The sequence below is a fragment of the Nicotiana sylvestris genome, chromosome 1 (genome assembly GCF_000393655.2).
Source record: "Nicotiana sylvestris chromosome 1, ASM39365v2, whole genome shotgun sequence".
Taxonomy (NCBI): Eukaryota; Viridiplantae; Streptophyta; class Magnoliopsida; order Solanales; family Solanaceae; genus Nicotiana; species Nicotiana sylvestris.
Genome location: NC_091057.1, coordinates 171,272,209 through 171,285,915, shown reverse-complemented (window position 1 = coordinate 171,285,915; position 13,707 = coordinate 171,272,209). Strand labels below are relative to the sequence as shown.

General features: G+C 35.1%; 1 protein-coding gene across 1 annotated transcript; it reads left to right on the top strand.

Moving 5' to 3' along the window:
- The first annotated feature begins 3,341 nt into the window (after window positions 1-3,341).
- LOC104234359 (uncharacterized) lies at window positions 3,342-5,154 on the top strand. Its single transcript, XM_009787915.2, has one exon. It carries the CDS (start codon window positions 3,496-3,498, stop codon window positions 4,963-4,965), a length of 1,470 nt encoding a protein of 489 aa, XP_009786217.1. The 5' UTR covers window positions 3,342-3,495; the 3' UTR covers window positions 4,966-5,154.
- The last annotated feature ends 8,553 nt before the right edge of the window (window positions 5,155-13,707 follow it).

The window sequence follows — 13,707 nt, the reverse complement described above, 5'->3', positions numbered from 1 at the left end:
TAATTAAATATCTGTAATTATTAGAACAGTGAGATTATAGTTGTGTATTCTTATTTATTGAATTGTCTAATAAATAAAGGTTATATAAAACTTATACCGATAACAATCATGGCATGGCATGATAGGATTTCCAAGTTGCAGTCACATAAATATAAAATATTCAGAGACTTCGTGATTGAGCAAAGTATGAGGAAAAGGTGGAAAAATAATAGTACTACTATTTAGTAGTAAAAGTAGATGGTTAATTCTAAGGATTTTGAAATGTCAATTCACATCTATATCAGAGGTCATTTTCCTGTAGAACAAGATATGGAACAACCATGTGCCAGGTGCTATATTCAACTTCAGCAATTTAGGTTTGACATAATCTATTTCAAGCTGCTACTTCCATTTGGCATTGTCTATTTGGCTGTTCAGCTTTTAAAATTTTACTTTGCTTACACATTCCCAGTAGTAGACAATCTTTTATTAGTCAAAATCTCAATTGACACCATTGGCTCTCGTACTACCCTGTTGTCACTTGTCCATGATTTTGGTGACTTGCTTTCCCACTTCTTTTCATGCAATTTTTTCAACTTAGTTGGTAAAGGCACAATTGACAAAATTTTGCGTATTCAATTTTGTTTTACAACCGTTGTATCCTAGTTAGTGTATACCTTAACCATTTCATCCCAGATTCGGTCTGAAGAGTGAGGCAAATCCGTAATATCAGCCGAAGAAGAATGAGGTTCGAGTTGATGAACAAGAGAAGGCCACAATGCATCTCCATCATCATTCTCCCTGGAGTCATTACATATTCATTATTTTAAAAACGGTTTTATTCTAGTTACTGTATACCCTTAACCAGGGGCAGCCCAACATTATTGGTGGCTTAAAGCAAAATCTCGATGAGGGACCCTAATTTGTTAACAAAATAAATTTGTATATTTTTATTTGAAATCTATTTTTTTAAATTTTTTAAATGATAATATAGCTAATCCGTTCCATTCAAATTCTCCTAATACATTATTGATCCTAATGCAAAAGTGTTATAGGAATACTATTTTATGAGGAATATAGGTATTTAACGAAAATTAATTCTTGTTATCTTATTGAGTATACGGATCAGAGTATTATCTTCTACTTGTAATATTTCCTTTAACGTCGGCTCCCACCCTCCAAGAACTCTCTACCTTGCTCTTGGGGTAACTCGAACTCACACCCTCTTGGTTGGAAGTGGAGAGTGCACACCACTAAAGCAACCCACTCTTGTCAAAAATAAAAGATATCTTTATGCCCTTTAAATAAAAAATCAAATTTTACCCACTAAATAAAAAAATCAAAGATATCTTTATACCCTTTAAATTATTCAAATCTCAACTGTCAGCTCTAGTCACAAATTAAAATTTTCTTTTCCTTTTTGTATTAAGTTATTTACTTTTTAACATTAAGTAACTCAATTTTTATATAAAAAAAATTAAAATTACTACCAAGAAAAAGTGGTGCCCCCAAAATTTGGGGGCCCTAAGCCATTGGTTATGCTGCCTTACCCTTGAGCCGCCTATGCCCTTTATAACCATTTCATCTATTATCTATTTCGACCAAGACTTTGGTGGATAAAATAAAGATCACCTATTATTTTTTTGGTCTCTTGCTTTGATTTAAAACACATATTTCCCATAATTTTCATTCACTTTATTATGATTAGGTCACACTTAGATGCAATTTCTTTCCCATATTCATAAAGGGTAATTGAGACATCAAGAAAGAAACAACCAAATTGTTGCAATTTCTTTCCTTTGGCACTCCCAACATACATATCAAATTGAATTTCGAATCTTGTGATAACAAGTAGGGCATAATGTCACTTATGTATAGTCCCACTTTTGCTAAAGCTATTTATAGTCTCTGATGATTGGACCAAATTCATATGAAGATCAAAACCTTTTGATTTGGAAGATGGATATGAAACTAGGCACATATACACATATCTAGAAGGAGCACTGCCTCAGCATTACACAAGTTTAAAGGCGCTACATATTGAGATAGGGCCAAAAAGTTAGTCTAGGGCCACCATATAATCCCAAAAATTGTACTCGAGCATTAACTTAGAAAGTTTGAATTGGAGCCCATCACATTGGTCGTATCAAATATCAAAGATTAACTGTGGTCCAACCGAGGCGAATTCAGGACTTGGAGGTCGCGGGCAATATGACATTCAATATAATTTATGACTGCTCATAACGATTGGTACGGAGACTTATGCCAATATCTGATTATTTTTTAAAGACATTTACAAGTATAATAGAATTTTTGTCGAAGTTTTCGGGTGCCGGTGACCCCTAAACTTATAGTGTAGGTCCTCCTCTCAGTCCAAGTAAATCCAAATCAATAGGTAACGTACCTACTTCCAGGTTGTTTTGTATGCAGATAAGTTAAATTATAATTGACTGTTTCACTTATGTACTAAGAATTAGACGGACTAAGTTTATGATTAAATCAAAATTTTCTTGTTCAACTTTAGCCTTTGATTTGAATTCTTTGCAACATAACGGCATTAAAGTTATTTGAGTGTGTTACACGATATGTTAACAATATCATTTGGCCCTTGGTATTGGATGATTATCATGTCATAGTAACTTTAATGTGGAGTACCACGGTCTACACGGCAGACTAGGCAATACGATATTTAATATAATCTCAGGAAAAATAAATATACTCTAGTATGTGTTGAGATTAGAAACATTAAAACAAAGGATATAACAGACAACTATTCACGATGTGAAATTAACTAAATTACATAAATGAATAAATACTAGATGAAAAATTAGTTTTTTAGATAAAAATATAATGAATTATATTCTTCAACTTAACAGTATAATGCTGTATAAAAATAAAATGGTGTCAAATGTCAAATTTAATTTCAATTTTTAATTACTCCCTTCTAACTTCTAAGCTTCCGTTTGGCCATAAAATTTGGGAATTTTTTTTCAAATATTTTTTGGCATATTTTGAAAACAAAACCTTCAAATCCCAAAAACAGCTCTAGAGTAGTTTTTGAAATTTTCTATTCACAAAAATTCAAATTCTTTTCTAATAAAATGAATGTTCAAACGCAATTTCAACTTTCAAAACCATTATTCATCTCATCTCCAAAAACTCATTTTATAAATTATCAATTATTAACTAAATTTATGTCCAAACGCTAGCTAAGTAGTCTCGAACCCTAGCTGAAAATAACTGGTAAACACAATGAAATTAGATAATTTACATTTATTAATGAAATGGTTGCTTACGTTTACTAATTTAAATTTAAATTTCTACTCAATCGCAGCAAGTTGCACAGAAGTAGTGACGGGTGAGAATAAAAAAGCCTCTCCTAAGGCAAGTTAAAACCCCCAAATCTAATTCATTTTCAGAGTCTCAAATCAAATGGACTGACTCACCTATCCCAAAAACAGTTGCACTCACTTATTATTGCCAACTCCAAAACCCACTCCCAAAAAAATTCCGCCGATGGAGAACTACTCCTACACCTCTTACCCTGAATCCGGCGATTCCTCTCCCCGTTCCCGTGAAATCGATTTCGATAACACTGCATCATGGGAAGATCCAAATCAAATCCCTAATTACAAGGTCAAATTCATGTGCAGCTATGGCGGTAAAATTCACCCTAGGCCTCATGATAATCAGCTTGCTTACATCGGCGGCGAAACCAAAATACTCTCCGTTGATCGGAATACTAAGTTTCCTCTGATTATTTCTAAGCTTGCTGCTATTTGTGATTCTGATACTGTGTCGTTTAAGTATCAGCTTCCAGGTGAGGACCTTGATGCTTTGATTTCAGTTACTAATGATGATGATCTCGAACACATGATGCATGAGTATGATCGTCTTTATAGAGCTTCGCCTAAACCAGCTAGGTTGAGGTTGTTTCTATTTCCGGCGAATCCGCCGTCGAGCGTCGGAAGTGGAGTGCCTCAGAGTCGGAGTTTTGGTTCGGAGGATTCGAAATCGGAGAAGGAGAGGTTTGTTGATGCGTTGAATTCCGGCCCGATTCATGCGTCTCCGGCGGGAGCTGTTGCGTCGCCGGCTGGAAGCGCGGATTTTCTATTTGGTTCGGAGAAGGGAATGGTACCTCCACATGTCAAGCTAAGAGATCCGATCGTTGAGCAAGTTGTTAAGGAACCGGAGATTCCGGTTCATGTTGTGGATGATAGGATGATCGGGACTGATCCGATCCAGAAACACATTCAGGATCTGCAGAGGTTAAATCTGGAAGAGCAACAAAATATGTATCGTCGGAAAAGCGACGATAATCTGGCAGCGGCTTTCGCCGGAGGTCATGACTATTATGTTCAAAAGGTACCGGAGAAAATAGCTGCTGCAGCAACCGTGCCAGGAACAGTTCCTGCACAGGTAGGATATTGGCAGGAAAAGCAAGTCCCTGGAGGAGTACATCCGGCGAACAGTCTCGGTACGGAACAGCCGGTTTACATGATTCAAGCACCCGCTGGAGCATATCACCCGCACCAGCACCCGCAATTTGTGAGGCCAATGGCTGGACCACCGGGTCAAGGTTACTACGCCGTTCAGAGGATGCCACAACAGGAGCCTTATAGGGATCATCAGCCAGTTTACAATGTAATGCCCAGTGTACCACAAGCGGTGCCGACAGTACCAGCAACTCTGCCCTCTCAGGGAGGACCAAAGGTGGCTGGATATTCCGAAGGATATGGGATGGTGAGACCAGCAACTACAATGGGAGTTGGAGTAGCAGATGCAGGGGGATACACACAGATGGCGTACGATGGCGGAGTAGGGAGACAGATGTACTATCCTCCACAAGGTGGCGTCATGGCTCCACCACCACAACAGCCTCAGTACCAAGCAATGCCGCCGCCGCAAACGGTGGTTAGCTCCGATATGAGAACTCAAGAAGCTGCTAAGGTCGTTCCTGTCAAGGCTACGCAAGCATCAGTGTAATTCTTGAAGCTGTTCAAGAATTAAGGTATATGAATATCTTGAACTTTCATATGAAACTTAGTAGCAAACTAATAAAATAAAAGTAGTAGGATATGAGCTTATAATATTACCTCTTATTTCTGTTCGTCTTGAGAAGTTATGTGCCATGTTGTGTACATTTTGAGTGGAAAATGATTTTCATTATTGCTATGCTCTCGTTGCATTTATTTCTATATTAATTATATGTTCCTTTTAATTATATGCAATATTCCCATATTGGATCGACCTATTCGAAATTAATTTCACTTGGAGTAACTTGGTGTGGTTTATCGTACTTCCGTATGCGTTGATGTAATTGTAACATGAACGTGATAATTTTTGTAGATTCTTTAAGTTAAGAGTCACAGAAAAATGAACGTAACCTAATCAAATAATCGCACACATCCATACTAAATATATGTATCAAGTACACCATTGAAGTCTAATAAGTAATAATGGTATGGCGGAAGTTGTAAGGTGTAAACTTAGTTCTTTGGCCCTTCCCCCTTCTCCTTTTTCACGAAGTTTAATAAAAAATTTAAAAATATATATCTATATGCAATCAAGTACCTGAGTCCAGGCAACATCGCTCGAATAATTCAATGTTGAACTCGGTCTAATTTTGACTCTTTTTGGATAGAAAAGCTAAGAGTTTTGCTTTTTTTGTCTCCTTTTGTCTCAGTTAATTCCAACCTAGTAACTCAGCCCACTTCAAAGATTAGGTAGGCTGGAAGAATGGCATGGGTGAAATTAACTCTTCAAGTTAGTTCTTCTTATTTTTAGGAAACTTTCTAATATATAGTGTCTTTAGGGGTGAATGTTTTTATATTTGTTGAAGGAATTTTAATATATTTAACTTATATTAAAAGAATTAAGTACTTTTTAATTTTATTTTCATATTTTACTTAAATAAAATGAATTTTTTTTAATTATTGCATGTAATAACAAAATTTTGATATTATTTATTTACTTATAATATTAATTATTAAGTAAATCTATTTATGTCCTTTTTCGTAATTTGACACTTAAAAACACTTTCTAAAAAGTTTGACCAAACACAAATTATTTCTCAAAAGTGTTTTTCAGACTGATTAGCCAAACACAAACTGATTCTCTCCAAAAACACTTTTTTCATTTTCAAAAGCACTTCTCAAAATAAGCTGATTTCTCCGGCTTCACCAAACAGGCTATATATCTTATCTAAGTTACAGAGAGGAAAATTTTATTGTGTGTTTTCCTTCTTTTTTAAACTACTACTAGTATATTATACGTCTATAACAAGTTAAATATGTTATATTTATTTATTAATTTATCACTGGACATAATCCGGGTTGACCCACATGAGTAACTCGAATCTGTTTTACCTTCATGTTATAACTCCAATTCTTTGTTACCCTTTCCTTTACTTTCTTGAATAGTCTGAATGACTGAAAGTATACCAAAAAATAGTTGGACAACAACGACAGACAATACACTTTCATTGCCCTCACAGGACAAACATCTCAATTCAAAATAGAAACTCTCACGCGGATTTTTATTAGAAAAGGTTTGAAAGGTGGCCACTTGCATTTTACACTATGCCAAAAAGCAAAACATCTCAAGATATCCCCTATAGTGAGAACTATTGTAAAGTGAATATTTAATTTAAAGAAAAGACAAATATCTAGATGCAAAAGCAAGAGATCTTTAAATTCCAATTAAAATATGTTTCCTAATTTAACCTGCATTTGGTTAAGATAATTAACATAAATGGTTTTACCAAATAAGACAAGAAAATCATTCAAGATAATGGTTAAAAAATAGGAGGAAAATGTTGGAATAAAAAATAGTCTGTTGTTGACAAGCGTGGAGATGTTGGTTAGATGTTATTGTCATGGAAAAATGATATGAAGATGATACTATTACATACAACAAAACCAAACAAAGGATTTATATCACATCACCATTAACAAAACGTAGCAAGTAGAATTTCCAGGACAGGTGGAAAATTTTCTCCTCATCATTGGGTCCACCTCTTTGGAAATGCAATTGCTATATTTGTGGAACTCCTCTTCTCGTATACACCTTTACGGCTCTACTTCCACATTTCAAACCTAGCTTCCATTTTTTTATCATTCTTTTCCCACTAATTTTTTTTAACGCTACTACTCGGATTAATTTGTGCCTGTATTAATAATTTATTATGTACTTTATTCACCAAGGTGTTAAGCAGATTAAAATATATTACCTAGTTCTTTTTCTGTTCTCAGATGTGAATCCTAATCTTTAAGATTTGCACATCCTCATTAATCAGTAGGTCACTCTCTACCGAGTAAAAATTTATCTTTTCGACTTTAGCAAAAATGTTCAAAGCACCACTTTCGTCAGTTATCTTGATGTCGAAAGGGAAGAATTTTCATGACTTCTTTTCAAGTCTTTTGAAACCAAATAGAATTAGACAGGAGTGCTTCATGTTTGTCAATTAAATTTTCTTTAAAAGCTAAAAGTTACATCAAAATATTAAAAGAAAATCACGATTTTCATGAAACAAACACCACGACTAACCATGTCATAAATATGTTGAGATGCTTGTGATTTTTGTTTTGGAAGTAAAAGAATATAAAGAGAAATTGATAATCGCATCTGTGAATGAATATGTTGCTACCATTTGATCCAAAAAGTTCAAAGGTACTTTTGCATTTAATTCCGTTCATATTCTATTTAAATTGAATTGGCTGGACTCAGCTAAAAAGGAATCTGGTACTATGGTCTTAATTAATTTAGAAATTCTTTTCTGTATCAAGGGAAAGTGAAAAAATGATCCTACTACTATTGATGCACTAAGATTAGGTGATATAAGAATATATATGTAAAGATACAAGGATAACATTTTTTTTCCTATAGACGTATTGGTATCTCATTCTTGGTAGGACTTTTCGACCGAGGAGGAAGGAAAATTACTAATATAAAGTAGATTCTTGGATTCTATATATGTTTGTTGGTCAAGTCTTTTCAACTTACATGCCGAGCATTAATATTATCACCTTGACTTTACACTAACTTTCCAACATTTAGGGTGAAAAATTTAGAAAATTCAGATATGGCGTTGTGCCATATAATGCGGGAAGCATGTTTAGGGGTTGAGTAAATCCATAGGCAAATTTATCCAATAGGAGTCATTCGGTATGATAGACGAGCAAAAATAATCGAGAACTAGTAATCAAACAGGATACGACTATACTAAATTTTTATTTCAAAATTATTTTTGCTTGTCAAATATCATCGTATCAAACGACCCCTTAGTACTTATTTATTGAGGGGCTGAGCTAGAGGCATAGCAAGGTTCGTATCTCCTTGCTTACATTATTTATATAGTGTTATAATTCTTTTTACGTATATATACTAAGTGTTAAATTCTATTGACTTCTTCACATGCTTAGTTTGTTTTGAATCGTTTTGGTGAAATTTATGCCTCTATCATTGTCTAAGTTAGAAATTAATCTATTTAATTTAGGTGTCCTAATTTTTTTTTGTCACTAATATTGTAGTAGGAAGGTAGTGGGATAATTATCAGTATGTTGCAACTACGTAACATGATATGATGCTTAGGAGTTGCGTCTTGCGTGAAAGAGTTGATATGTGAATAGGATAAACTCGACTGGAATTTAATAATTTTCTAGTCAAAATCTTGTTTCCACGAATCATAGAAATAATGGAAGGTCAACATCTTTATGTCATGTTCAAATAAATAAATAAAAAGAAAAAGAGTTATCCTCAAAGTTGTAAAGGCTATTTTTGAGAATATTGCAGAGGTGTATTGAAAGTACATCAGATTTTTTTTTATAAGAAAAATGACACTGTGTAGCCGTTTTGATCAAACTAATAGCTGAATATATATATGCTCTTTTTCGATTATCGAATCTATATAATTTCTGACGCAGCTAAAAATTAAAAAAAGAACTTTTTATCTAACATTTTTATCTCCTATTCAAAAGATAAAAACAAAAAGAAAATCAGAGTGTTAGGATTTGATATTTGGAAAAGAATAATGATAATGCCCTAAAACACCTTAAAAGCTTTATTTTTACAAATTAAGAATTATCTTTATTTTGTTACTAATCATTTCTCCGGATTAGGGGTAAGATCTACATATGCCCCCAAATTCCACTTGTGAACTTTTATTAAGTTATTGTTATTGTTGTTACTAATCATATTTCCGAATTAAAAACAATTTTTAAATACAAAACACAAAATACAGTTGGAGGAGGAATGGAGAAGGGGCTAAACAATTGGGACACTCTATTTCGGCTTTAAAAGCAGACAACTTATTTTCTAAAAAACAACATTATCTGGATTTTCAAACAACATATTTTCATTTATGTAAATTGAAGGTCAGGACAGTAGCTAATGGGCGATATTTCTACCTTCTTACTTACTTCTTAATTGCATTGTTAGGCTTTGAGATTAATGCTAAACTAGGTTTTCTGGACCACTTGATAGTCAAATTAGATACACCTTTAAAAGGGTGGAAATGGCATTGGGCTAGTCAGTTTTTGCACTAGTAATTGAAAAAAAAACAGTGTTTGCAAAGTCATTGAAAAATAGCCATTATTTTCTTGCAACACGAAAAAATTCAGCATAATATACTGGAGATTAGTGCACCTATGTATGAACTTCCAGCATATTATGGTGGAACTCCAGTATATTTGTGACGACCCGGAGTCGTCTTAAGAATTTACGCCCCGATCCCCCATTAACTGCTTTCCCCAAGTTTATTTCTGCTATTTTGATTTGTCGGGATGTTCGGTTTTGAGTTTCGGGACACTTAGTCCCTAAATGAGAGCTTAAGTGTTGGAAAGTTGGCCGTAGTCGGAACACTGTGAAGACGGCCACGGAATGGAAATCCGATGGTTCTGTTAGCTCCGTTGGGTGATTTTGGGCTTAGGGGCGTGTTCGGATTGTGTTTTGGAGGTCCGTAACTAATTTAGGCTTGAAATACCGAAAGTTGAATTTTTGAAGTTTCCGGTTCGATAGTGAGATTTTGATACGAGGGTCGGAATGGAATTCCGGAAGTTGGAATAGCTTCGTAGTGTTTAATGTGACATGTGTGCAAAATTTCAGATCATTCAGACGAGGTTTGATAGACTTTTTGATTGAAAGCGTATTTTTAGAGTTTTTGGAATTATTAGGCTTGAATCCCATGAAAAATAGGTGTTTTGATGTTGTTTTGAGCATTCCGAAGGTTGGAACAAGTTTGAATGATGTTTTAGGATCGGTTGGTATTTCGGATGCTCAACGAGTCATTTTTGGACTTAGAGGTTTGCAGAAAATGCAGCAGGTCTCCAGTTCTGGTTTCCTTATTCTCGTTCGCGAGGGGGGTCTCGCGTTCGCGAAGAGGAGCTGGGGCTGGTGGAAGCTTAACGCTTCGCGTTCGAGAAGAGGGTCTCGCGTTCGCGAAGCTGAGAGGTCGTATGCCTACGCGTTCGCGAAGAGGGTCCCGCGTTCGCGTAGGAGGGGGAAGTTTGCTTCCGCGTTCGCGTCAGGGGCATCGCGTTCGCGATGAAGGGCATCTAGGCTGAGCGAAGTTGTGCTTCGCGAACGCGAGAGTCCTTCCGCGTTCTCGAAGAAGGATTTACCTGGGCAGATATAAAATTTCAAAGCCTAGGGTTTAACCATTTTTTGTGAGAACTAAAGCTTGGGAGCTCGGATTTGAGCGAGGTTTTGAGGAATTTTCAGAGATATCGATTGGGTAATGATTCTTAACTCCTTTTTGCTTGTAACTCATTAATCCAAACATGAATTCATCATTTAATTTCGGATTGGAGATGAAAATTGGGGAAAAGTTGGAAGAAAGTTCTTAGACCTAAAATTTGACTTTTGATTGGGAATTTTACCTTAGATTTGGATAATTTTGGTATGCATGAACTCGGAAGAGTGTGAGGATTTTAAAAATATAAATTTTACCCGATTTCGAGACATGGGCCTGAGGGGCGTTTTGGTCATTTTATCTAATTTCGCGTATTAGCTTAGAATTTCTTCGTAGAATCAGTTACTTGAAGTGTTATTTACATTATGCAATTGAATTGAATAAATTTGGGTCATTTGGAGTCGAGTACTCATGGCAAGAGCATGGTTTCGGGTTGATTTTGAGTCGGTTCGAGGTAAGTGGCTTATCTAACTTTGTGTGGGGGACCTTCCCCTTAGGATTCGGTATATTTGATATTTTAAATGCCTTGTACGTGAGATGACTAGTGCGTACTTGAGCTAATATTTAAAAATCTGATTTTCTTTAAGTAATTTCAATTGTGTTTCTTTTCGTATTTCATTTTACTTGCAATTTAAACATGCTGTTAATTTAGAAAAAGCATGTCTAATTGACTTAACTGTTTATTTGCTTAAACTGCCTTAACTGAATTATGTGGAGCATGTTAGGTTAGAATTACCTATTTATTTGATACGAAATCGAGCTTATTTATGTATTCTTGTGTTGATGCTGTGTGTTCTACTTTGGGATTACGGGGACGACATCCCGGGAGATCCCTTGTACGTATTTATGATTTGAACTGAGGTGCGGGATACCGAGAGATCCCTGGCATGTATATTGAGGATACCAAGAGATCCTCGGGATACCAAGAGATCCCTAGCACATATTGAGGATACCGAGAGATCCTCGGGATACCAAGAGATCCCTGGCATATATTGAGGGTACTAAGAGATCCTCAGGATACCAAGAGATCCCTGACATATATTGAGGGTACTAAGAGATCCTCGGGATACTGAGAGATCCCTGATTGTTTCCATGTGATTGTTTTCGCCTCTGTTTCAGTTATTGAATTCCTTTTTTTTCCTGTATTAAATTCTTATCGTTAGTTTTCAACTGTACTGCTTATCTTATACTGTCATGTCTTATATTCTTTATTTTATCTCAGTAGGGCCCTGACCTTCCTCGTCACTACCCGACCGAGGTTAGGCTTGGCACTTACTGAGTACCGCTGTGGTGTACTCATGCCCCTTCTGTGCATGTTTTTCATGTGCAGATCTAGGTACTGCGACTTAGTCCTATCACCCTTAAGGCGAGGCTACTGCTCCAGCAATTTCGAGGTATATCTGCCGCGTTCGCAGACCAAGGAGTCCCTTTCTATTCTCGCTCTTAAGTTTTAGCCCTTCTGTATTTCTGTTCTTGTTGGACATTCTAGAGTTAGAGTACTGTGTAGTGATCCTTAGCTTGTGATTCATGGATTTCTGGGTCTTGGAAGTATGTATTGCTTTGAGAGCTAAATATTGTGTATGCCGAGCGGCACTTTTAAACACTGTTTTATCACTCTTCATTCTGTTTTAATTTGTTTTTATTTTGCACTTTGGTTATCTTCCGCAATTTAGGCTTACCTAGTCGTAGAGGACTAGGTGCCGTCACGATGGTTCACGGAGGGCGAACCGGGATCGTGACAATATTATGCTGGAATATTTTTCGAATTTTGAACAGTGTTTTCGTTCAGATTTATCTTTACATAAAAAATGACTAAAAACTTCGATTACTTCTGAAACTATGACTATTTTTTATTTACTACTTGTAAACCTGGCTATTTTTGAATTTCACCCTTTAAAAGGTGGAACATGTGATATATAATTTAGTCCATTAGTATAGCATTAAGGGCAGTCCCACAATATTGTACCACGGTATTTAAGATGAAGTGTGTTATGCCTTTTGGTTAGTGACAATATTAATATAATTATAACTATGCCTTAGGGTGTGTTTAGTATAACGGAAAATATTTTCCAAAAAAATATTTTCTTTATTTTTCGGTGTTTGGTGCGCAAATTAAGAAAAATAACTTCTCAAGAGTATTCATAAATAATTTAGATACAATAAACATGTAGCCATAAACTTTTGAACCAACAATCTTCCGAACCCACATATTTCATAAACTTCTGAACCGCTAAACTTTCGAACCAGTAAACTCTATAATTTCTAAACCCGCAAACTTTCAAACACATAAACCTCCAAACTCATAACTTTGGAACTTGTAAAATTTCGAACCAGTAAACTGAAAAATAAAAAATGAAAAAACCAGAACTGAAAATAAAAATAAAAAATAAAAAATTTGCCCCCATTGGGGGTGGGGGGGGGGGATGCAGAAAAACGAAAAAACAGAAAACTAAAGATACAAAAAAAAAATTTGCGGGGAAGGAGGGGGAGGGTTGGGAACGAAAAAATTGAAAATTGAAAATAAAAAAAAACATAAAATTGAAGTTGGAGGGGTTGGGGTTAGACGTGAGGGTAGATGGATTTTTTGGAAAACATTTTTCTAACTTTTTCTAAGAAAGTCATTTTCCTCCAATTTCAGAAAAATGTGATATCTAAAAAAATATTTTCCAAACTATTTTGTGCAACCAAACCGTGAAAAAAGGGAAAACATTTTCTGCAAAAAAAAAAAAAAAAAAAAAAAGATGGTCATACCAAACACACCCCTAGTTTCAAATAAGTCCGAATAGACTATAAAATTCTCACTTTTTATATCCCTCCATTTAAGTCTATCTTAATTCAATACTGGTGCAAAATAAAAAGTTGTACTAAAAGGTATTGTAATGTGCTACTAGCATATAAATTAATGGCATGATTAAAAGATTCCTTGAAAATATAGATCTAAAATAAACTCATTGACATTACTGAAGCTTAATCCCAACTAATTAATATAGCTCACCTAAGTCCTTTTTTTATTTTTAAATCGTATCTTTTTTCATTAG